This window comes from Euprymna scolopes, chromosome 37, assembly GCF_053919585.1.
Source record: "Euprymna scolopes isolate OS-2025 chromosome 37, ASM5391958v1, whole genome shotgun sequence".
Lineage (NCBI taxonomy): Eukaryota > Metazoa > Mollusca > Cephalopoda > Sepiida > Sepiolidae > Euprymna > Euprymna scolopes.
Genome location: NC_136518.1, coordinates 33,055,046 through 33,079,576, shown reverse-complemented (window position 1 = coordinate 33,079,576; position 24,531 = coordinate 33,055,046). Strand labels below are relative to the sequence as shown.

Genomic DNA, 24,531 nt, shown 5'->3' with positions numbered 1-24,531 from the left:
TTGCCCACATTAAAAACTGAACTTTGTCCTTGTTAGGTTACAAATCAGTACAAACTATTAATAATATAAAAATAAAGATACTTTCTTCCTTTAAATACTTACTATTTGCAAATATAGTCTTAAAATTCTGCCATAAACTTAAACCATGGCTTGTTGAAGTCGTCATATAACTACTACCATTGTATCATTTGAATGAATGAAATACAAATAAACTGCAAAGTGCAGAAAAGGGCCATTTGTGAGTTATATAAAAGTAGGTAATAATGAATGGACCCCTATTTTTCCCGTTAATTCCTTCATCTCTTGAAAGTCTCCCTGTTGCTGATTTATTTGTCCATAAATGCACACATAATTATTGTTTCTTTTTCTTTTCCCCTAAAGCAGTCTCTCTTTCACTCCATATCTCCTTTTTGCTGATAGTAGGTGGCATTCTCAGCCCCACCGAAACGAGAAGAAAAAAAAGTTCAGCCTAGTTTTTTTTTTTTTTTTTTCTTCGTCATCCCCCATCTCCTCCGCTTCCTCCTGCTACTAAAACAAACCAAAAAGAAACGAAGAGAAGCTGGAGCGAGAAATAGAGTCGAACGGAACCACTATTACGGAGTTCTCTTTCTTCGTTTTCCTGTGTTTGCCATAATTTCCCATCAGTCACTTGGTTCGTCCATCTGTTACAATTAGGCTGCCGCAGATTTCCAGCCGATTTTTCTTTTTAACAACCAGTAAGAAAAAGATATACACACACACTGAACAACAAGGGATAAATACAACCTTAAAACTGACACACACACGTGAAATAATTATTAAATCCGTTTTATATCTGCGACAACAAACAACCACTCAAGTTATTGCTTTTCGGTTCAAAAACCGAGTCAATAATACAACACGGGGCATCGCAATCGCGGATAAACTCCTTTTCATTCTCTCTCGGAAAAATACACGCAGAATTTAAATTTTTATTACATACAGGAAATAAAAAAAAAAAAAATAAAAATAATTAATGAATATTTTTTAGTTACTTTGATTCAAAACAAACAGTGTTTTGTATTGCCGGGATTTGTGTATGTAATATTTACTAAGTTCCTAAAAAATATATCCATTCTCGCCTGTATGCGATCCAGTAATTAACATCTGACATTTATTTCTAATTGTTCTAACAGCCGCATAAAAATACTTTGTTTCGTGATTACGTGTGCGTCTACTGTACCGTACTAGTACATTATACTATACGGCTTTTAAAAAGGGGGGAACCGCAAAGATGACGACTCTATGTACTGATCGGCCGAGTCCTCTACCCAACTGAAACTTATTAGTTGGGTAGAGGTGGTTTGGATTCGCAATTAAATCACACATCATGTTATTAATATGACTTTAAAATTCTAAAGAAATTATATTACACTTTTTTTCTTTATTCTTTCGAAAGTACCGGGTACTTTACCAAAAAACGTTCATCTTGTTACCATCTGTGGATTTTTATGGTTAAGGAGGAATCCCCTTCTTGGCCAATAAACTTCATCCCGATGCCTAACATAGAAAAGTTGGCGACAAAACAAAGGTAAATTCTAAATAAATGTCTTTTTGTATACTTTTGTTAAATATTGAAAATATCTACGGTTTTGTCAAATGTTTAAGAAATTTTCTTTTTTTATATTTTAACTTTTCAAAGTTTATCAAAAGACAATTTTTTTACAAGTTAAAAAAATATTCTTATTTTAAAAAATTGTTTAGCCCTCATTATTCCTGCTCTTTGCCTTCGATCTCCGATCCAAATGCAGTGTGGATTCTGACAATAGTCCAAAGAAGAAAAATTCTTTTAACCTCGAACAATGATTTTATTCGTTTTGTTCCGCCCACAGTACCCCTCTTGGAGAGGGGCCCTCCACGTCAAAACATCGACCCTCTGTCTAAGTTTGCCCTCATGGGAAGACCAATAACTTGGGACACAAACAAACACTGATGATGCCTTTTGACTATGAGCGAAGTGTAGTGCCTGTTCATATTTTCTGTCTTCTATCATTGAAGAAATCCTTCTAGACTGAGGCAATTTACCCTCCCCATCCCCGCTAATTTAGAATGCTCCTTTTGGGGAGCTGAATTTACTTCACATAAAAGCCTGACATTGTATCTAACTCTGCCCTCGTGGAGCAGAGGCAAATAAATAGTGACAATTAAGTATTAAACAATATCCTTTTTCCCTAATCCGATTTAAATATATATACTAATTCATTTTTGAAAAATGGTGTTAAACATTTTTCAGCGATAAAGCTTACAACTTCTATAGAATTCTTCGGCAAAAGTCGATTTTGTTCGGTTCAAATTCTGTAGAAGCACTATTTTTTTAAATGTCTTTTTAAGGTGCATAAAGTGCTCATTGCTTTTTCATATCACCATGTGTAAAGACGGGATTAGTACCCATGTTGTGTGCGAGCTTCTTTTGTAACCCATCAAACGCACTCGTCCAATGTGTTTACTGCCCTTTTTATTGGTGAATAATCACCCAGAACGACGAGTGACAACGTTGCAAACTTGCATAATTTTTACTGCAATAATAAAATCCATTCATAAACTGATTTTTAAAACAAAACAATGAACATAAAGCAGTAAACAGCTAATTAACATTAATTCAAAAATATTCTTACAAATGAACGCATACTACAGTGTAAGTTACCCACATCCAAATAAAGAGGTAATGCCTGGGATAATGGTCCCATGACAATCTCCTAAGGACATTCGGTAAATTTTACGACATGCCCCAGCGTATTATAAACACTCCAACCTCCCCATGTTAAGAACGGCTTTCGAGGTTGGGGGTGTTTATTCCGAAAGCCGTTGTTGGGTGGTTTGGGGTGTTTGCTGCTCTGCCTGCACACTCGTCTCTCCACAAGATTAGAGTTAAACTTAAGATCCTTTAAAAATCCAGGTCCTCCATGAGAGGCATTTTGGGTTGTTTGTTAAAAAAAAAAAAAAAAAAAAAAAAAAATATGCCTCAATCTAGAAGGATTTCTGCTCCTCTGAGGAGAGAACAGATTCTATATTTGGATCCTAGCCCGAGACCGGATTTGTTTGCCTCCCTTCCACAGCAGCGGTGTTTAGACACAAGGTCAGTTTATATGAGAACCCAGCTCCCCAGGAGCACTCTGGTTGGGAATTCCCGTCGGCATGCCATCACGAATGAAGGCGTCTCATACGACAGGCAACAAACACACCCACCTTTTCGAAAAGAGAGGACGAAAACAATATCCTTCGATATATCGGTAATAAGGGGTAATGCCTAGGAGAATGCCCGGTAAGTTTTTACGACGTGTCCCAACCCCAGCAGCCCAGCCCCCAGCAGTGCTGGTGCTGCTGGGGCCCAGCACTTAACTTTTCAAACTATTCGAAAAGTTAATGAAATTAAAACAAAAACTCAGTTATTGTTCATATAATTCTAATATAATTTATTTTATTTATTTAGGAGAATCTTCGAGTAGGGATCAAAGTGTAGTATCTGTTAGTATTCTGTCCCTAACCAGAGGAGGAGAAATCCTTCTTGATTGGGGCAATTTCTATTTTTGTCCCTCCCAAAGTGGCCCTTTAAAAAATTTCCTCATTTAAAAATCAAGTTTAACTCTGTCCTTGGGAGACAAAAAAAAGGGGGGGGCAGGGTATTAATTTGAAAACTCGTTCCACATGAAAAGAATGTTTTCAGTTAACTTGTGAAATAAGGCTCACTTATTCTTTCGTGGAAATTCTTGCGATAATGGTAAATGCAGTTTTCTTTTTCATTTGCACAAAACTTTCATTTCTCGAAATCCTAATTAAATTTTAATCCAATGAAGACTGCATTCCAACTAACATCGAAATCTAAAAAAAAAAAAAAAAAACAATTCCCATTTACAGCCATATTTTGACTTCAAAATGTTTTAATATCACAAGAGAATAATTTAATAAGCGTTTTTGCCAATTTGAACAACGTTGAATTAGATTTGCAATAATTAATAACACTAAGGAAAAATACTTATGATTACTATTTTTTTTTTTTTTTGCCTTTTTTTTTTTTTTCAAACCATATGCACACATCATCTGTTGGTTTTAATGAGGCTTGCTACGAGACTAACGGTTGTTGTCATGTTGGGAGTGGTGGTGGTAGTAGTAACGGAGGGGTTACATATGGTATTACCCTGGGACCCTATTTTCCGAGACTTGACGGAATAAAAATGCTAAACTTCTAGAGGATTTTAAAAACTTCATATGTCTATGAAACTAACTTAAAAGTTTTAAGTTAAAACCATTAACACGCTTTGTATAAAATTGTGTTATTTTTACTTTTTCGCGACATCGTTTTCGCATTGTGAAGTAGAACACTCTCAATACACTTTTAAGTTGGAATGTTTCTCTACCATTTTAGCAGTAGTAGTATCAGATTTTTTTTTTAAATGTGACGGCTGTATAATAATATAAAAACTCTAACATTTCAGAACGGAATGATGTTGTCACCCTTGCTGTATTGTAACAGTCATGTAAAGTTAAATGTTTTTTGCCAAACGCATTAAAATTGAAATTTCGGTATTATTATACAAACACCGTGACAGCGAATTAGTAAAATCTTTTACGTAGTATTCTGTTACGTTTCGGTGTGCTGAACACGAATCTGAAAACTGGGTTAGGGTTAGGGTACATTTTTTTCTACTAATTCGCTGTCACGGTATTTGTATAAATTTACCGAAATTTCTACCGACCTTTATACTTTAAAAGTTCTAAAACCATTTTTACTTTTTTCAAATTAAATTTTGTTCAAAGCTATTTTCCGACACACGGGGAGGGGGAAAATGACTGCTTTTGGCCCTTTATTGCTGGAGTTTCATTCCTTAAAAAAAAAAGTACAAAAAACAATAAAAACGAACATTCTACAACTAAATCCGAGTGGCAAGCCCTTCCCTGGATTTAGGTAGAGCAAGTAATTTTGTTTACTACCTTTTGAATCTGAAGTTATCCAAAGTTAAGGTGACCACCTCCAAAAAAATCGACCGCCATTTTTTGTGGCAACTTAATTAATAACGAATTCAGAAATAATAAATCTTACAATCAGTTGCCACACTTTAAAAGCATACAGGTCGGTAGAAAAATAAATTTTAAGGCGTTTGGTGAAAGTTATTTGTTGCAACCTTTTTTCGGAAAAGTCTTGATTTTAAAGCAAAAAAGAAAAAATTATGTTTTAAATGAATCGAAATGTTTTGTATTTTTTCCTTGAGTCCACAATCAACAGATTAGTAATTGTTATTATTAGTACCTATTTACAATGCCTCCCCACGGGACAGAATTAGACACCAGGGTCGTTTTTTAACGTGGAGAAAAGGTACAAAAATAAAAAATGTTTCAGTCGTGAAGGATTTCTCCTCCACTGAAAAAGAACGAGAAATGGAAGTGCCGCAATGCCGCATCTGAAGAACAGATGGTATTTATTTGCTCCCCCACCGAGCAAATTAGGCACAAGGCCGATTTTTAATGTGAGGAGTGAAGGGGAAATGGGGACCAACTCCCCGGGGAATAGGGGAGCTGGATAGTGACAATTGGTATGAAGGGTTACCCCTACATTGACCAAGGTCTTATATGTGGGGTCGCCCCCACATATGGTCTTTGCTTGCAGTATCTGCCGGAACAGATGGTATTTATTTGCTCCCCCACCGAGCAAATTAGGCACAAGGCCGATTTTTAATGTGAGGAGTGGAGGGAGGGGGAATGGAAAATGGGGACCAGCTCCCGAGAGGTGGGAAATGGGAGCTGGTTAAAGGTCAGGCATGTGGGGTTGCCCCCACATCTGGTCTTTGCTAGTCATAGCTTGCAGTATCTGCCGGAACAGATACTACACTTTGATCTAGGCCAAGTAGCCAATTAATTATTATTATTAGTAGTAGTAGTAGTGTTGTTGTTGTTATTATTATTGCTGCTGCTTCCATCTTGGATATTATTATTACAAGGTTTCGGTCGATGTAACCTTCAAGTGCGTCTGGTCGCACTCAAGAATATGTACAGAATTTCAAACTGAACCCTTTCTTTAATCCGTAGGATATATTCTTGTTCCGCTAGCAATCATGACCGAGTAGAAATCTTAAATACTGAATTATATTCTTAGTATCGCCTATACAGAAGATTGAACCTTCAACCACCAGAAGACTGTCACTTATTATTGCTTAGGACTTTATCCATGAGAACATTAGTCCGAATAATACAAACTATCAATCCTCATCTTAAAAATTCCAAAATAAAATTTCATTTCTATTCCATTGTTTTTTTTTTGTACATATTCACTCAAATAAAATCCGTTCACGCGTCTAAAACCAAAACATCTCCTTTGCAAACTTTTTAAGTGGATGTAAAGATAATTGATAATGACAAGCAATTTTTTTTTTTTTTTTTTTTTTTAAGGTGTAGAAGTAATTCCTCATATATGTATTGTTTTTATTTGTATATAAAAATAAAATTAATGAAACAAAAGCTGCAGTATTGTCAATCCTTAAAGAATTCTCTGGAATGTGTTTAACATAAGTAATTTCAGATGAATTTATATACATAATCATCTTTGGTTTAATAGCATGTGTTGTACGATTTTTAGAAATTGACTTCCAAACTAATCTATCTCTGCCAGGCATTTATTTATCCTTCTTTCTCTCAAGTTCATTTTTATCGCACCCTCCCATGTTTTCTTTGGTTTTCTCCACCAACAGACCCTGCTACCTCAACTGTTTTAGTTCTACTAACTCTAGAACTTTCCATTTTTTGGTATTTGTTTGCTTCCCTACGAGAGCAAATTAGGCATGAGGCCGTTTTTTAATGTGGAGAAGGGTAAAGGGGAACCAGCTCTCCAAGGAAGGGGAGGGGGAGCTGGTAGTGCGAGCCTCTTGGTATATAGGGTTGCCCCTACACGGACCAAAAACTCATTGCCACAAGGACAATGGTCTCTGATTGCAGTATCTCCTGGAACAGATACTACATAAAGGTGATTTGATCTTGACCAAAAAGCCAAGCCCGTCAATGTGGCCATACCATCAAAGTCTCCTGTTCTGCACACATCTCACTATACTGCCTTCCTCTGAGATTATCAGATCTAAGCATGTCTTTAAGACTCACGTTATGCATCCATTGTATCGTTCTCGTATTTCTATCCATGCAACATATGTCAACCCTCACTGGCCAGGTTTCACTTCCATACATCTTCACACTTTGTAAGCATAATGCTCTGCTGCTTAGTAATGGTTCCCTGACATTTATTCCATTCACTCCTCCATCTTACAATTACACTAACACCTGCTCCACCCTGTCCTCCAACGGTATCACCAAGGTAAGAAAACTTCTGAACAACCTTTGAATTTTAATAGGCAGATAAGAATTTATCAGTATCTTAACTGTTTTTACACATAAACAAAATAGACAACAGAATTTAAATGTTATAAAATATAACGGGATTTATTTGTATTTACAAATAGTACACATAAATAAACATGTTAAAAGTTTTTGATACATAGATTCAATTAAAAGTTTTTGATACATAGATTCAATTAAAAGTTTTTGATACATAGATTCAATTAAAAGTTTTTGATACATAGATTCAATTAAATGTTTTTGATACATAGATTCAATTAAATGTTTTTGATACATAGATTCAATTAAATGTTTTTGATACATAGATTCAATTAAATGTTTTTGATACATAGATTCAATTAAATGTTTTTGATACATAGATTCAATTAAATGTTTTTGATACATAGATTCAATTAAAAGTTTTTGATACATAGATTCAATTAAATGTTTTTGATACATAGATTCAATTAAATGTTTTTGATACATAGATTCAATTAAATGTTTTTGATACATAGATTCAATTAAATGTTTTTGATACATAGATTCAATTAAATGTTTTTGATACATAGATTCAATTAAAAGTTTTTGATACATAGATTCAATTAAAAGTTTTTGATACATAGATTCAATTAAAAGTTTTTGATACATAGATTCAATTAAAAGTTTTTGATACATAGATTCAATTAAAAGTTTTTGATACATAGATTCAATTAAAAGTTTTTGATACATAGATTCAATTAAAAGTTTTTGATACATAGATTCAATTAAAAGTTTTTGATACATAGATTCAATTAAAAGTTTTTGATACACAGATTCAATAAAAGTTTTTGATACATAGATTCAATAAAAGTTTTTGATACATAGATTCAATAAAAGTTTTTGATACATAGATTCAATAAAAGTTTTTGATACATAGATTCAATAAATGTTTTTGATACATAGATTCAATTAAAGTTTTTGATACATAGATTCAATTAAATGTTTTTGATACATAGATTCAATTAAATGTTTTTGATACATAGATTCAATTAAATGTTTTTGATACATAGATTCAATAAAAGTTTTTGATACATAGATTCAATAAAAGTTTTTGATACATAGATTCAATTAAAAGTTTTTGATACATAGATTCAATTAAAAGTTTTTGATACATAGATTCAATTAAAAGTTTTTGATACATAGATTCAATTAAAAGTTTTTGATACATAGATTCAATTAAAAGTTTTTGATACATAGATTCAATTAAAAGTTTTTGATACATAGATTCAATTAAAAGTTTTTGATACATAGATTCAATTAAAAGTTTTCGATACATAGATTCAATTAAATGTTTTCGATACATAGATTCAATTAAAAGTTTTCGATACATAGATTCAATTAAAAGTTTTCGATACATAGATTCAATTAAAAGTTTTCGATACATAGATTCAATTAAAAGTTTTCGATACATAGATTCAATTAAATGTTTTCGATACATAGATTCAATTAAATGTTTTCGATACATAGATTCAATTAAATGTTTTCGATACATAGATTCAATTAAATGTTTTCGATACATAGATTCAATTAAATGTTTTCGATACATAGATTCAATTAAATGTTTTCGATACATAGATTCAATTAAATGTTTTCGATACATAGATTCAATTAAATGTTTTCGATACATAGATTCAATTAAATGTTTTCGATACATAGATTCAATTAAATGTTTTCGATACATAGATTCAATTAAATGTTTTCGATACATAGATTCAATTAAATGTTTTCGATACATAGATTCAATTAAATGTTTTCGATACATAGATTCAATTAAATGTTTTCGATACATAGATTCAATTAAATGTTTTCGATACATAGATTCAATTAAATGTTTTCGATACATAGATTCAATTAAATGTTTTCGATACATAGATTCAATTAAATGTTTTCGATACATAGATTCAATTAAATGTTTTCGATACATAGATTCAATTAAATGTTTTCGATACATAGATTCAATTAAATGTTTTCGATACATAGATTCAATTAAATGTTTTCGATACATAGATTCAATTAAATGTTTTCGATACATAGATTCAATTAAATGTTTTCGATACATAGATTCAATTAAATGTTTTCGATACATAGATTCAATTAAATGTTTTCGATACATAGATTCAATTAAATGTTTTCGATACATAGATTCAATTAAATGTTTTCGATACATAGATTCAATTAAATGTTTTCGATACATAGATTCAATTAAATGTTTTCGATACATAGATTCAATTAAATGTTTTCGATACATAGATTCAATTAAATGTTTTCGATACATAGATTCAATTAAATGTTTTCGATACATAGATTCAATTAAATGTTTTCGATACATAGATTCAATTAAATGTTTTCGATACATAGATTCAATTAAATGTTTTCGATACATAGATTCAATTAAATGTTTTCGATACATAGATTCAATTAAATGTTTTCGATACATAGATTCAATTAAATGTTTTCGATACATAGATTCAATTAAATGTTTTCGATACATAGATTCAATTAAATGTTTTCGATACATAGATTCAATTAAATGTTTTCGATACATAGATTCAATTAAATGTTTTCGATACATAGATTCAATTAAATGTTTTCGATACATAGATTCAATTAAATGTTTTCGATACATAGATTCAATTAAATGTTTTCGATACATAGATTCAATTAAATGTTTTCGATACATAGATTCAATTAAATGTTTTCGATACATAGATTCAATTAAATGTTTTCGATACATAGATTCAATTAAATGTTTTCGATACATAGATTCAATTAAATGTTTTCGATACATAGATTCAATTAAATGTTTTCGATACATAGATTCAATTAAATGTTTTCGATACATAGATTCAATTAAATGTTTTCGATACATAGATTCAATTAAATGTTTTCGATACATAGATTCAATTAAATGTTTTCGATACATAGATTCAATTAAATGTTTTCGATACATAGATTCAATTAAATGTTTTCGATACATAGATTCAATTAAATGTTTTCGATACATAGATTCAATTAAAAGTAGACTTAGCAAACATTTGTAGAGATTACAAAGAAAAGCTTGATTCGAACAGGTTTGGATATAAAAATATTGAATGCGTTTTCCCTCAAAATATATTACAAATAACTTGTATGCGCATAGTAACGACTAATTGCATTCTCAATAGAACAGGTCTGAGCGAATAAGAACAATGAACAAATAGTATTTATTTCTCTCCCGTAGTGAGAAATGTGACACAAGCGTCAGAAAATGGGATTGAAAAATTAGTGCCCCAAGAAGTAGCACTTTGACCTGCAAAAAGATACCTGGACAGCCCCGTCAGCATTCATCGGTAGGGCATCTCAGGCGATTAGCAAAAAAAAAAAAAAAAATGCTTAAAGAGAGAAAGCAAAGCCTGGGAAGGTGAACCTCCTAGAACTGCACAGGACCAGCATCATCTCACAATAAGCAGAGAAAAAAAATCATTACAAGAATAGTATAGCCTCAGTTTATTTTAGGATTGAAGGCAAAAAATATCATGGCTGAGTAGACGGATTATGTTTCTACTTTGGTGGTTTAACTAAAAACGGAGAAAAGACGACGTGAACTTCTGAATCACCCTTTTATATCTGTAACCAGCAGTTATTTGCCCCATTCTCACATGATCTGGAATTTCATATATTCGAAAATAAAAACAAACCGAACACGTTAATAGTGACAGGGGTTTAAAAACTGAAACACAAGTAGAATTACTCGTAGTAGGGTGTTTTTATAATACCAAGAAAGGGCCATTATGTTGTTTATTGTGAATAAAAATCACCGTTTTAAAACCTCGTTGAGTTGTTGTAATTAAATTTCTCATTTAAAAAGTCGGTTAGTTGCATTAAATACAGGATGTTGAACACATTGGATATTTTTTTTTTTTTTTTTTTTTTGCAATTAAAAAATCAATAAACTTTATAGTTTATTATTTTTTACTCACTAGGAGTTTTCACATTAGTAACACAAATAATATCCAATGGTGTTCCCTGGAATCTGAGTGACAGCAAATCTATCCAGATTCCAACTCTCTGTCTCATTTAATGACTGTTGTAAATCGTCGCAACAACCGATTATCATTCATTTCTTGCCAGTAATGATTGACTTTTTATTATTTTGTTCTGGAATTACAGTTGCAATAACACTCCACTAAGGTTGCAGTATTTTCCACATCCTTTCAGTGGGGGTCTAAATTTGTTTTCATTTTCGGTTTTTCCATCTTCCTCAATCCTTCATGACCATTTTGTATGGTGCCACTACATGGATGTTTTTTTCCGAGTGGCAGAGGTTAGGGTTGTTATTTTTACTTCTTAACAATTACTACACTCTTGTTCCAATGATAATCGTTCGCTCTTTAGTCATTATCCTTGAGTGACCTTTGGGTCTTGATAAGTGATGACTCCTTTGCAAAAAATCATACCTAAGCTATTTACTGAAACTGAGGTAAGATGAACTATTCAAAGTATGGTCAACAACTGTGCACTTTCAATGGTGTCAGTTGGATTGAATATCTTATGCGTGGTCTTTGCGTTCTTTGAGATGGTTCCAAGTGCACGAAACACACTGGGTATCACTGTCACCTTTTGAAACTGTTCTTTTGGTTTCAAATGGAAGGTCTTCATGTCGAGATATCTATTCACATTCTTTGCAGCTTCTATAGCCATCTCAGTTAGTGCATTTCTGCAGGAAAATAATATCTGTTCGGTTGTTCTTCAGTTTCATAACTGTGTAGATAGTCAAATCCGAAGTAATTCTGCTTTGTCTTCTATGATGCCAATGGTTGACGGTGATCAATCTTTTTTGTACATTTAATCCTGTATGTCTGGCACATTTCCTAGCGTACACGCATGACCAATTTATCATGATGCTTTCCGCCAGTCTGTCTTTGCAATCTGCTTGCACACGCTGACAGCATATCTTGTTGCAATGACTCTCTCGTTTGAACTATGCTTCATTGAGTTTGTTCTCAAAAATTGCTCTTGAGTTGCTCGAAAAATCAAGTTTTCAGTTTTTTTTATCAAAATAAAACCTATTGCTAAGCAATCACTATCATTGTTATTGTTGCATAAATCCTCCATGCACAATGTTTTTCTTCTTTTTAAATTTTGATAATTCTTTGACTTTCTCTTCTGACAAAATGACAGCATTTGTCTACTGCTTTAATTTACTCAGATCTGTTTTGTTGGCAATTGTGGTCATTTGTTGGTAATGCGGCCATTTGTTGGTCATTTATTGGTATGTGCTTTGAAAGATCATGCGATTAATATCTCTATAATCTAGTCTTTCTTAATCATTTTTTCCTTCATGAAATCTCTCTAATAATACTGATGTCCCAAGGAACCCCATACATAAGAAAATATTTTATAATGTTTCTCCTTCAAGCAATATTTTTTATAACCGGTTAAAGTGAAAAAATTGTCTTTATTAAATTTATTGATGCTTTAAAACAAAAAACTTTTTACAACCAGTTCAAACACATAATAACTTGATCTTTTTCCCAGCTTATTCACAATTCCAAAATAACTAATAAAAAAGGGCAATAGTAATCAAAATGATATGGAAAAAATATATTGAATGAAATGTGATTTTCCAATGTGACAACTATTTATCAATATCTCTTAGAAGAACCTTTCGCAAGCTCTGAAAGAACAAAAGGGTTGCATGGGACTCTGGTGGGGAAATCATGTTCTATCCAGATCAGTACAAGTTAGTTTTTTTTTTTTTTTTTTTTTTTTTTTTAGACTGGATCTCCCATTCTCCTCTTCAACTTGTACTCTTCTCTTCAACACAACTACTAGCATCTACAAAGTGTTCAGTCTGAAATTATTATCATTGTTATTCACTAGGAATTTAAACGACATTCATTACTGCTGATTTTTCATTGATGACGACTGGTGGTTTTCTAGTACTTACCATTTCATTATTATTATTATAATACAATGTGGGTTTTTACTCGGTTTTTTTTTTTTTTTTTTTTTTCATTCTTTTGAACCCTGCTCTGGTATTTATTAGTAAAAGAATTTGTAAAATATATCTCATGACTTGTCTATTGAGAACTTTTATATCTTCCATTATTTTGAGGCCCTGTCGGTGGGGCATTAGAATACGCCGACTCCCCCCCCCCCTGGAGAGGGTAAAAGTCCCTCAATGGGGGTCCTGGATATGACCTTAAACTATATCCAGTGGTGAGGCCCCAGCTTGTGGGCGTTGGGGAGTGTGGAGCCACCCTTTAATTACCATTGCTCCCAGGTCCACTCTGACCCGGAGTGGTAGTACCTGTTAGGGTCCCAACTATGGGTTAAATAGAAACCGACATGAAAACAACAAATATATTCTATTAAAAAAAATTTTTTCTTTAAAATCTTTGGATTCGGCATTAAATAACCCGAAAAGGGTTGATATGCCGTAAAACAAAAACAATCAACCAACCATCCATTATTTTGAGTTTTCTGTTCTTCATTACGAATTATTGTCATGTAGATTATGAATTATTATTTAATGGGCAGTTTTATCTTTTTTTTTTGTATCAATTTCAAGAGTTTTACACCAAATTTTGTTTTACTAATGAATCACCATTTATTAAGGCTAAAAACCACTCGAGGATAATTGTTAATGAATTGAATGGATTATCAGGTGAATGATAAAGAATATGAGACAATTAAAAATAATGAATAGAATAAACAGTTCATAACAAGAATTTGTTGATATTGGATTTGAGAACGACCATGTTGTAGTGTGCAAGGAAGCACTCTTGGTAATGTGTTCCATCGATGAAATTTTCTTGAAAAAAATGTTAACAAAAATTCTTCCCGATGCTGAGCATATGTACACAGAAAAGAATGACTTTTTCAGTTCTGTTAAAATGACGAGTTCTTGCTGTGAATGTCTTACAGGATTTAGGTAATTTGTTCCATAGTCATGAAATTGCACGACAAAATTTCAGGAACTTTACAAATCTGAATAACTTTACATTTTTCAGAATGTTAAAAAAAAAAAAGATGAAAATCTGCCCTTTTTTTACATCTAATTTTAGTCACTTTTCACGCCAGATAATATTCTTGTGTTTTAACAACGTTTATTTTCAGCAAACTCTTTTATTTTATTTTCTTATTTTTATGCTGTGTAATTTTTTCCCCTCCTGCCAAACAGATGCTTATTTTTATTCATACCTTATCTCTATAGATGGGGCTTTAGGAAAGAAAGTAAAAAAAAACTAGCAAAGCTTCAAAATAAGGATAACATCATCCTTTTGTAATTTTCTTTTAGAAATAATTCTTCAAAATAAGGATAACATCGTCGTTTTGTAATTTTCTTTTAGAAATAATTCTTCAAAATAAGGATAACATCGTCGTTTTGTAATTTTCTTTTAGAAATAATTCTTCAAAATAAGGATAACATCATCCTTTTGTAATTTTCTTTTAGAAATAATTCTTCAAAAAACATCGATTCCCTTGTTTAGAGCATGATTATTCCCCCACACCAAAAAGAAACTATTTTTCAAGAAATTATTTACTTTCATGCGGAAGAGGGGGGCACTATATCGTGCATCGTAAGATATAGACTTCTTTTATAGACAGTGTAAGTAAAATCCTTAATTTCATTAGAAACAATTTCTTACCTTCTAAAAGAGGATTTCAGTTACACCGAGTATAAAGTAATCGCTCATTTTAAAAATAATCTCTAAGAGTAAACAGTTTTTCTCCATTTTTGAAAATGTTTTCTGCTTTTATGATCTTACTCTAAACGTGGTCAAAAATATTTATAATATGTTTTTTTTTTTTTTTTTTGAAATACGTTTGTTTTTGTTTAAATCACCTGATGCGGTCTCTATTCCAAATACTAATTGTTGGTCTGTTTAGGATCCAATATTTGATTTAACATTTTTCTTTCCTAAGCATTTTGTAATAAAACCTAATGATAGCTTGATAAATTTCATCTTCAGACAGCATGCGTTTGATTGGGGTAATGGATAAAATGACAGACTATGAAATCGCCTATGCCTTGGTCAAATCCTATCAAATCCATTGTTTTCAATTGTGCTCTCAATCTTTAAATGTTTAAACTCCTCGCCATAACATTCACAGGCAATATGAACTGGAATATTGTAAAGTTTGTAAAGAAGATAGCCTCCCTCTACCAGGCTAGAAGACTTGCCACACCTACTAGTATCTTATATTTCTACAAAGCCACCATGCATGGAGTGTTGTTGCCACAACTAAGTTTGTGCTCTAATTACTAGTCTCCCTTTTGGACACGATCCCCGAGAAAAAAGTTTCTAATCTAATGGCTATAACGCATCGTCACAATATGGCACCCGTGTTTATTTTACAAGTATTTCCATTGAATGTATTCCAATGAACATCTAACCTTGCATAGCAGTAGTCCTGCTGACTCTTTCTGTAATGTATCCAAATTATGTTCCTTGTGCATATATATATATATATAGAGAGAGAGAGAGAGATAGCTATGTTTCTATATTTATATATTTGCATGTACAGGATTCACTGTTAAACTAATAAAATGATCATCATGAATTTTGGAACACAGTTACTAAACGTAAAGAGTCGTAATGAGGGATATATTTAGTTTAACATAGTTTTATGTAAAGAAAGTGGCATCTGATTTTTGTTATTTAAACAATATTAGGTGGCAATTAATAAAACAGCACAAACGTATACCCTGTGCACGTAAATAGCCAAACTATCAGCAAAATCACACCCCTCCACTGTACAGGTCTCTAGATACTGGAAAACTCTACTTTAATAGACTCTTTTCTTAGACAAATTGCATCAGTTTATATTGGCAAACATCAACAGAATTTAAAGAGAGCAGACCAATTACAAGTCTTCGTTGTTTGGATGTGAAACCGAGTGTACTGATGTTATTTTGATCTTTTCTAACACATATATAAATAAGTATTAAGCTCTTATATTTTCGTAAATGTTTTTAATAATCGAGCACTCTGCCTGGGTTCTCTCTCACTAACCTTGCATATCATAATGTGTAAAATCATCACGCAAACAACACAAATCAACGTTGATGGCTATGAAAGCTGATGACAACAAAACAATGATATAAAACATCTGTTACTGTGTTGGTTGGTTTACATCTGAAATAAATCCCGCTGCCGTAAATACGTTTTCCAACTAAAATTAACATCTTTCTCCATCTAATGATTTCATCAGCTGCAACAGATGAAGTTAAACTACAAAAGTTTGTCACCTAAATAATCTTCATCTTATTATAATGGATAAGAATCGTTAAACATTTATCTTTTGTTCTTTATGTGTTTTTAGATTATTCAGTGTTTTTTAAAAAAGTAATTTACGAGTTTTATCTGGTAATCCGACCCCCCCCTCTCTTTTTTTGTTTGTTTGCTGCATTAAAAAAAATTTACATCAATTATATTTGAAACAGATTGAAAGAAGATTAATAAAGATTAGTAATTGTTCTGGTTGTTTTCCAAATATTTTGAAGTAAAAATGATGCAGTACTTTGAATTGTGTTAGCTTCTCGACTGAACTACAAATTTATGATCTGCCCCCATAAAGCATTCATAGCAGCAACTCATCTTCCTCTCACTTTCTTTTCTTTCTCTTTATATTCAAAATCAACTGGAACATGATGAACAGTTTCTTTCAAAACACAATACCACTGGACTACATCTCTGTTGATTTTCAAGTTCAATGTCAACAAATACATGTCATAAACCATTCTCTTAATCAAATACTGCTCTTTCCATCATCTCCAATCCTCTCATAGTAGTGTTTATCAATCGAATTAACAATCTTATTAACACTTCTCCTCATCACTATATTGAATAAATACGATTGTTAGAAATAAACTGATAAGAAAAAAAGATGAGGAAGAGATGACTGCATTTACGTGAATAAAATTTTTATCGCAGGAAGTTTGTCAACAACAAATGTACAAGAGCTGCGGCTATTTATTCCACTTTGATTCCATTCCAAATTCCATAAACTGCGACATGTCCATTTATATAGTCTTCTTATATGGAGTAATAATCATGTTGGCACACTAGTTCTTGTTAGGTAACCAAAGTTAAGCAACATTGAGTCTGGTCAGTACCAGATGGGTGACCATTTGGGAATACTGGGCGCTGTATGTAGGACACCAACATCAACACCAACACCTGCAAAAGCTACAAAAACTAAAAGGTATGTACAAGCGACTGAAAACTGCTTATGAATTTCATAGTCGCACAAAACTTTTTCCTTTAGCGGGAGCCGATTCAAGCAACCTAGGGTTTGTACCGCTTTATTAATTGCTGCCTAATATTGTTTGAATAACATAAAAATCAGATGCCACTTTCTTTACCTAAAACTATGTTAAACTAAATATAGCCCTCATTACGTTTAGTAGCTGTGTTCCAAAATTCATGAATTCATGATCATTTTATTAGTTTAACAGTGAATCCTGTACATGCAAATGTATAAATATAGAAACATAACTCTCTCTCTCTCTCTCTCTCTATCTATCTATCTATCTATCTATCTATATATATATATATATATATATATATATATATATATATATATATATAGGGAACATAATTTAGATACGTTACAGAAAGAGTCAGCAGGACTACTGCTATGCAAGGTTAGATGTTCCCAATTTATCTTGTGGTAAAAATGCCTCCCTTCTCTCATCAGAATAAGAAAAATCATGGATTTGTACGATTGCCAATTCCACTAACTGAAGACAACAGTGCAAACTCACTTGATTGGCAGGGGTTTTGTTTTCACATCATTTTTTGTAATTGTAACAGCAAGAATTGGGCGGAACTCTCTGGGAGATCACTGCTTACCAACATGTGTTGGGATAAACAAGAAAATCTATTGCAAACATTGGCCGCCATATGATCTAGGCGGATCAGTTTACCATACCTGAAAAATGCAAAGAAACTTAAAAAATGTGAAATTATAGTCACATATTTTGTGACATATGTTGAAAATGATAGTTGCTATGGAAGCGACAAAATAATAACATCGATATTACAGTTGTATCTTTCTGTGATTTGCTTCTTTGATTCCTGATAGAATCTTCTAGCTTTATAAAGCTCAGATACGCTCTAAGATGCAGTACTGCTGCTGCCATATCTGAAGAAGTGTAACTCTGAGCACTCTTTCCTGCTTTGACAAAGTAAAAATCAACTTCACAAAGATTTTATCTGTTTTCTACAATCCCTTTCTCTACTCTATTGTTATTTGAATAGAAGATGCTCAACTGAGCTCCAATCTCTGGTTCTTTCTTGTAAAACATTCACAGCAAGAACTCGTTTTACTATCATAACTGCAAAGAACTTTTCTGTCCGCATAACATCAAGTGGAATTTTTATGAACAAAGTTTCTTTCAAATAAGTTCTATGGAACATATTAACGCAAGATTGCTTCCCTACAGACTACAACAATCAAATCCAATGTCAGATGTCATAAACCTTCTTCATAAGTAATAAAATGTTATTCATTCATCATTTTCAATCTTCTCATAATATTAATCATCATTCAACTGAATCTATCCATCTTATCAATCCTTATCCTAGAATGGCTTTTGGCCTTGATAAATGACTCATAAAAAGTTTTTAAAATTTAAATAAAAAAGTGCGATTGTAAAGGAGTCGACACCTTTTTAAATTGGTTTTGCCACAAAGTGATAATATAAGAACTGCAAACGGAATCTAGTTTAACGATGAATATTGAAAACATGGATGTTGTTGCTGTACTGGCGTTCACCCTCGTCAGATGAAGCTTTTTTCCTGGTCTGCACCATGTCCCAGATCATGGTGGTCTATGTAGAATAATCTGGAGCAAGGTTGGATAAGATGGTTAGTCAATTGTGATTTCACCAGCAAAGGCTGGCAACCTGTACACCTGAGAGTTCAGATAAATCCTCTTTGATAGTTGTCCAGATCCTCAATCATCCACCAACATGCTTGTGTCACACAGGCAAACAGGTAGGAAGGATTACAGCATGAATTAGCTTTCTCTCAGTGACAAGCTGTATGCCCAAACCACTGAAAATGTCTTTGCAACAGGACAGATGGTGAAGACTTGAGATTAAGGTATTCACAGAACAGCAGTTGGGACACGGTCATTGACAATGCAAAATGTGGCAAAGGCAGTTATTGTCAAAGACTTTTAGTTTCTGCCAATTAGATCCGTAGAGGAGGATCAACCAGATGACAGATTAGTAAATACGCCCTTTTGTTGATAGTGAATCCTTGTAAGCCCCCATAAGGACTGTTGGAGGTGCACAAAAGCAGGTCTAGCCCAAACTTGACCATCAACTTCTGCTGTACCCTGCTCGGATAGAACCACAGTGGATCTAAGGTACACAAATGACCTTGTGTCCGCCATCGCTCCTCCAGAGAGATGAAGGAAGATGTGTTGATGTGCAACACAGAAAAGACTGAGGTTGGATCGATGAGTAATATTATCAGACTGCAAAGAGAAACAGATTTATCGATTTGTTGTTCGATTTTATGGAACAACGCTTTTCAGGTCATTAACATTGCAGGTTTTAACTCTCAAATATTCCATGTGTGTATATCTATCAAACCAGAGCTTTATTCAACATGTCTATACCACCGTAGGTAGTTGCAACACAGAACTTACTCCAATCTGAATACCTTCAGCTTCAATTACAAAGAGTCAAAACTTGGTTGGTAGGACGTACACCACGAATTCACCAACCATAGCTCTATTGTTCCTCTGCATCCTTAGGTAGACTAAGCTAGTGGCAGTCCAGCATTCACTCACATAAAATCTGGTACTATGGACATAAGTGTTGTAAACTAGACTCAAGTGAAAGTTTACAGCATTTATATCCATTGTGTGCGTGTACTTTGTAAATAGTCTATAAATGAGATTGTATGTATCCCATAGGTAAGACCCGGACAGGTATGACCAGTACTATCAATCTGGGTCACGGTGAATACTCCATATTTGTCAAGCTTCTGAAATTGATGTGGGGGGGGGGTCATATCTAGAATGATTTACAGAAAGAGTGAAGTTATATGGTTACATAGACATAAGAAAAACGTAGAAATGGAAGAATTGGTTGGAGCAAACATCTTACCCGTGGGTGTCCAAGGTATTTTAACGCTGCATCCCCCTGGGAACTAGCTGATTTAAATGGTAGGGTCAAACTAAAGAAAGCTTATCTGAAAGGGCACAATATAGTGAACATATAAGTTTTTCTATGCCAAACGTTAGAGAAGATCTCGTATACAGGCATTGTTCTGTGCCGTTTCAGGTTGCATACTGATTCAATAAAAATCTTATTCAAGATGGACGCCTCAACACTTTGTTATCAAGTGGGCTGGTCACAAATCACATCTTCAAACGGAAGCAGAAATGATTCTACAACATGATGGAATATGATTAAGTACAATATCAATATATAATAATAATCGTCAGATACAAATAAGGCAATAATAGGCAAAACAGAACAAAGTTTATTGGTATTATTAAATACAAGCCAGCAAAAATAAAATAAAATAAATAACTAAACAAACTCCTTCTTCCAGTCCTGAAACCATACAATTTTTTTTTTTTTTTTGTAATTTCTATAAATATCATAAAAACAAAAATAAAGCTTTGTATGCTGACTGGTTTATGGTGTAAGTTTTTGTACTTTGAAATTTCGCAAAAGTCCTTACTACTTTTACAATTTAAAAAAAAATATTTTAAGACTACCCTCGCCTCACCATGATGGAAGCATATTGGTTGGAAGAGAGCCTATGTGAAAATAGATCTAAACGTTACAAGTATGTATTTTCTAAGTAGGATTTAGGAAAAAACGTAATGATCGCTAATATTTTTTTAATCAGAGATAAATCATACTTTTTTTTTAATGTAAAACGTAACAGCTGGCATGCGAAGAAAATAGATTTATCCCCCTTATCTTTGTGTGAAATGTTTTGATTTGAAATCAATCTGTTAAGATTTCAAAACCAAAATAAACATGGCAGTTCTATTCGTTTTTATATGAAATATGTTAAATCTGTTTTTGATAAATGAATAGTCGCTTCCGGTTAGTTTATAGTTAAAAAAAAAAAAAAAAAGGAATACAATAGCATTGTGCATGTTTTAAAGAAAGAAATACGTAATAAAAACCAAATTGAAGATAAATGAGGGAAATAAAAATTAAAATAAATTAGCCTTACCATGAAAGAATGAGTAGGTTTGATCACAATGAAGGTGATGACTGCAGCTTCAATCAATATATTAAAGCAACAATGTAATTAGTTGATGTCAAAGAAAAAATTTCATCTACTGCTATGGTACACAAGTAATTCTAAAAAATAAGTAGGCTAAATTTATGTGATATTAATATAATTTATCTATAATTAATTGAAATAAAAACCATAGCCATCAGCATATTTTTGCCACTAAACACAAATTTGTTTTATAAAGAAAAACATCCAGTTGCATCAAATTCTGGAAAAGCATTTGTAGCCATATTTTTGTGAAGATTTTGTTTTGCAAGAAGTGATATTATTTTCGCTGTTCAATTTTTGAAATATGTCATTTACTTTTTATGAAATTATTTTTTTACATAGAATTTTGTAAATCAAATTTAATTATTACAGTATTGTTTAATCATTAAATTATTAATTAAACTAAATTGTTCTAAAAGTATAAGTAATTTTTTTTGGGGGGGGGGGTAATACCGTTCCAATCTCTGTTTATAAAATCTGTAAAAACTTGAGGATTTTCTAAAATCTTTAAAGCCAGATATAACTTTGAGTTCTTTAAACTGTCAAAATCTTTCGAATTTTAAATGCATTTTTATTAATTTTAATAAAAAAGATTAAAATGGCTAACTTGTTTACGAAGAAACGAAAATGTATTCTGATTGGTTTTAGATAAATTAATTTGAATAGGATTTTAAAAAAAAAATTAATTTTTTACTGCATTTTTTTATTTCAATAACTATTAAAATAAAAATAAATCAGTGTGTAAGTATTGAAGTTATGTTGACACGAGAAAAACGTTCACACATAGGATTTTCTCTTATAACTGTATTTATACAGCTCGAAGAAATTGACTATGATGATCTGCCAGTTGTTCGTGCAAATCAACAGTAACTATAAAAGAGAAACACTAGTTTCGTGTGTTTTTCATAATGAATAGTTTTGGTAAATGAGTAAAGTATTCATCTCTAAATCCATCTTTCACTTTTGGTTTTCATTTTTTCACACTTTGCCAACTTTATTTCGAAATTTCATCACTTAAACTTTGTGTACTCCATGCATTTCCGAGTATGACACAAATAGTAGTATTCAGAAGTCTGATGATGCCTGTGAGTAAACTCCTTTTATTTTTTTATTTTTATTTTTTTACAAGGTAGTTATCACTTATCAAGACCAGGAAGCCACTCTGGGATAAGGATTATTGTGTGTACAGTACGTTAGTGTTGGAGATTTGATAAAGTGTCTTACTTAAGGGAGCGGTTCATCAGGAATTTGTTTACATTGGACTTGAAGACATCTTCAACTCCTTGATTGTGTACTTCAATGAATCGAATGTGAGTCCTAGTACTAACAAATATTATTGAGGAAGAGAGATAGTTTGGATATAGTTTGCCCCTCAAAGTTTGAATGTGGAGGAGTAGAGGGGGTCACCTTCCCATCTTTCTAGGATGAAAGCACCTATCTTGGTAGCAGTTATATTATTGAATCTAATATTTATTCACAAAACATACATCAATAAAACAAAATATATATCATTAAAACAAAATATGCATTGCAATGCATCGGTAAAACAAAATATACGTCGATAATTATTGAAATATACATAAAAAAATCAAAATATACAAATAAAAAATCAAAATATACAAATAAAAAATCGAAACATACATAAAAAAATCAAAATATACATAAAAAAAATCAAAATATACAAATAAAAAATCAAAATATACAAATAAAAAATCGAAATATACATCAATAAAACAAACTAATATACAAACGGAAAATACAATAGAATCTAGAAAATATTTGAAAATATTAAATATAAAGCATAAAATCCAGAAAAAATAACTTTATATTTGTTTGAAAATGTATAAAATAGAACTGGTTGAGGATAAATAACAGGTTTCTTAGAGCATAATGTAGCATCTGTTTTAATAATACACATCATCTTTCCTGTCCTTGATTAGCGATGGAGAAATCCTTCTAGATTGAGGTAATTTTTATTTTTGTTCCTATCAAACGTGCACATTTTGAGGGAGCTGGATTTCCCCCCCTCTTCCGTAGACAGACTTCATGTTTAACTCTGCCGTCGTGGGGAGACAAGTAAATAAGGGCAAATGTGTGTGTGTGGGGGGGGGGGATGAGTAGCTATCTTTCAATAACAGAAATAATATGGCAAATATCAATTTGTTCTTCAGGCTGTAGTCAAGGTACCTGCCTCAATGGTATCCAAACCACTCAGTGCTATCGCGGATGTGTATTTGATAGCGATTGGAAGGGTAAGGGCTGTAATTGTACTTGATGCCCTCAACATTGAAATGAAACCGGGGTGAGGAAAAGGATGCTACTTCAGGCCAAATCTTCAACAATGACAGATTAACTGCTCTTGTTTCTACAGCTTTACCCTCTCCATACTCTCTCTTTGTTTATGACAACATAAAAAGAGTAACCATTTTCACCTCGCCCATCTCGACTCTAAAGACATAACGAGGACCCAAATAACATAAGATCTCCGAAATCTTTATTGAGTCTGATTCCCGTTATGTAGGGAGACAAAGTTACCAATATGTAAGTTTCCTAATGAATAAACTTGATATATATATATATATATATATATATATATATATATATATATATATATATATTTACACACACACACACACACACACACACACACACACACACACACACACACACACATATATAAACAATAAAAACGTAAATATGTAAATATATTCAAATAAAAAACAAACAAAAAAACGTAAATATGTGAGTAAATAAATGTTGTTTTTACTTTCTATTCTACTAATAAGCGAATGTACATTCTAAAATGATGCGAAAAAGAGTTATAACTCGCCAGTGTTTGAGTAGCATAAAATTTATGTAATATAACGTTTGAATCGGAGAAGTCAAAGAAAAGAAAGAAAAC

The 24,531-nt window shown here is 32.3% G+C and overlaps 1 protein-coding gene across 13 annotated transcripts in view; it reads left to right on the top strand.

The window, feature by feature from the left end:
• The window catches only part of LOC145261125 (rap1 GTPase-activating protein 1-like), a 1,259,270-nt gene that overhangs the window by 979,452 nt on the left and 255,287 nt on the right, over positions 1 to 24,531 (top strand). The window contains exon 1 of one of the 13 annotated variants that reach the window (XM_080119391.1): positions 1,008 to 1,549. The exons of the other annotated variants lie outside the window; for them this stretch is intronic. Coding sequence (XP_079975517.1) covers positions 1,470 to 1,549 — 80 coding nt within the window. The 5' untranslated portion in view covers positions 1,008 to 1,469. Of the gene's footprint in view, positions 1 to 1,007; positions 1,550 to 24,531 lie in introns of those variants that run through there. 13 annotated transcript variants of the gene reach the window in all.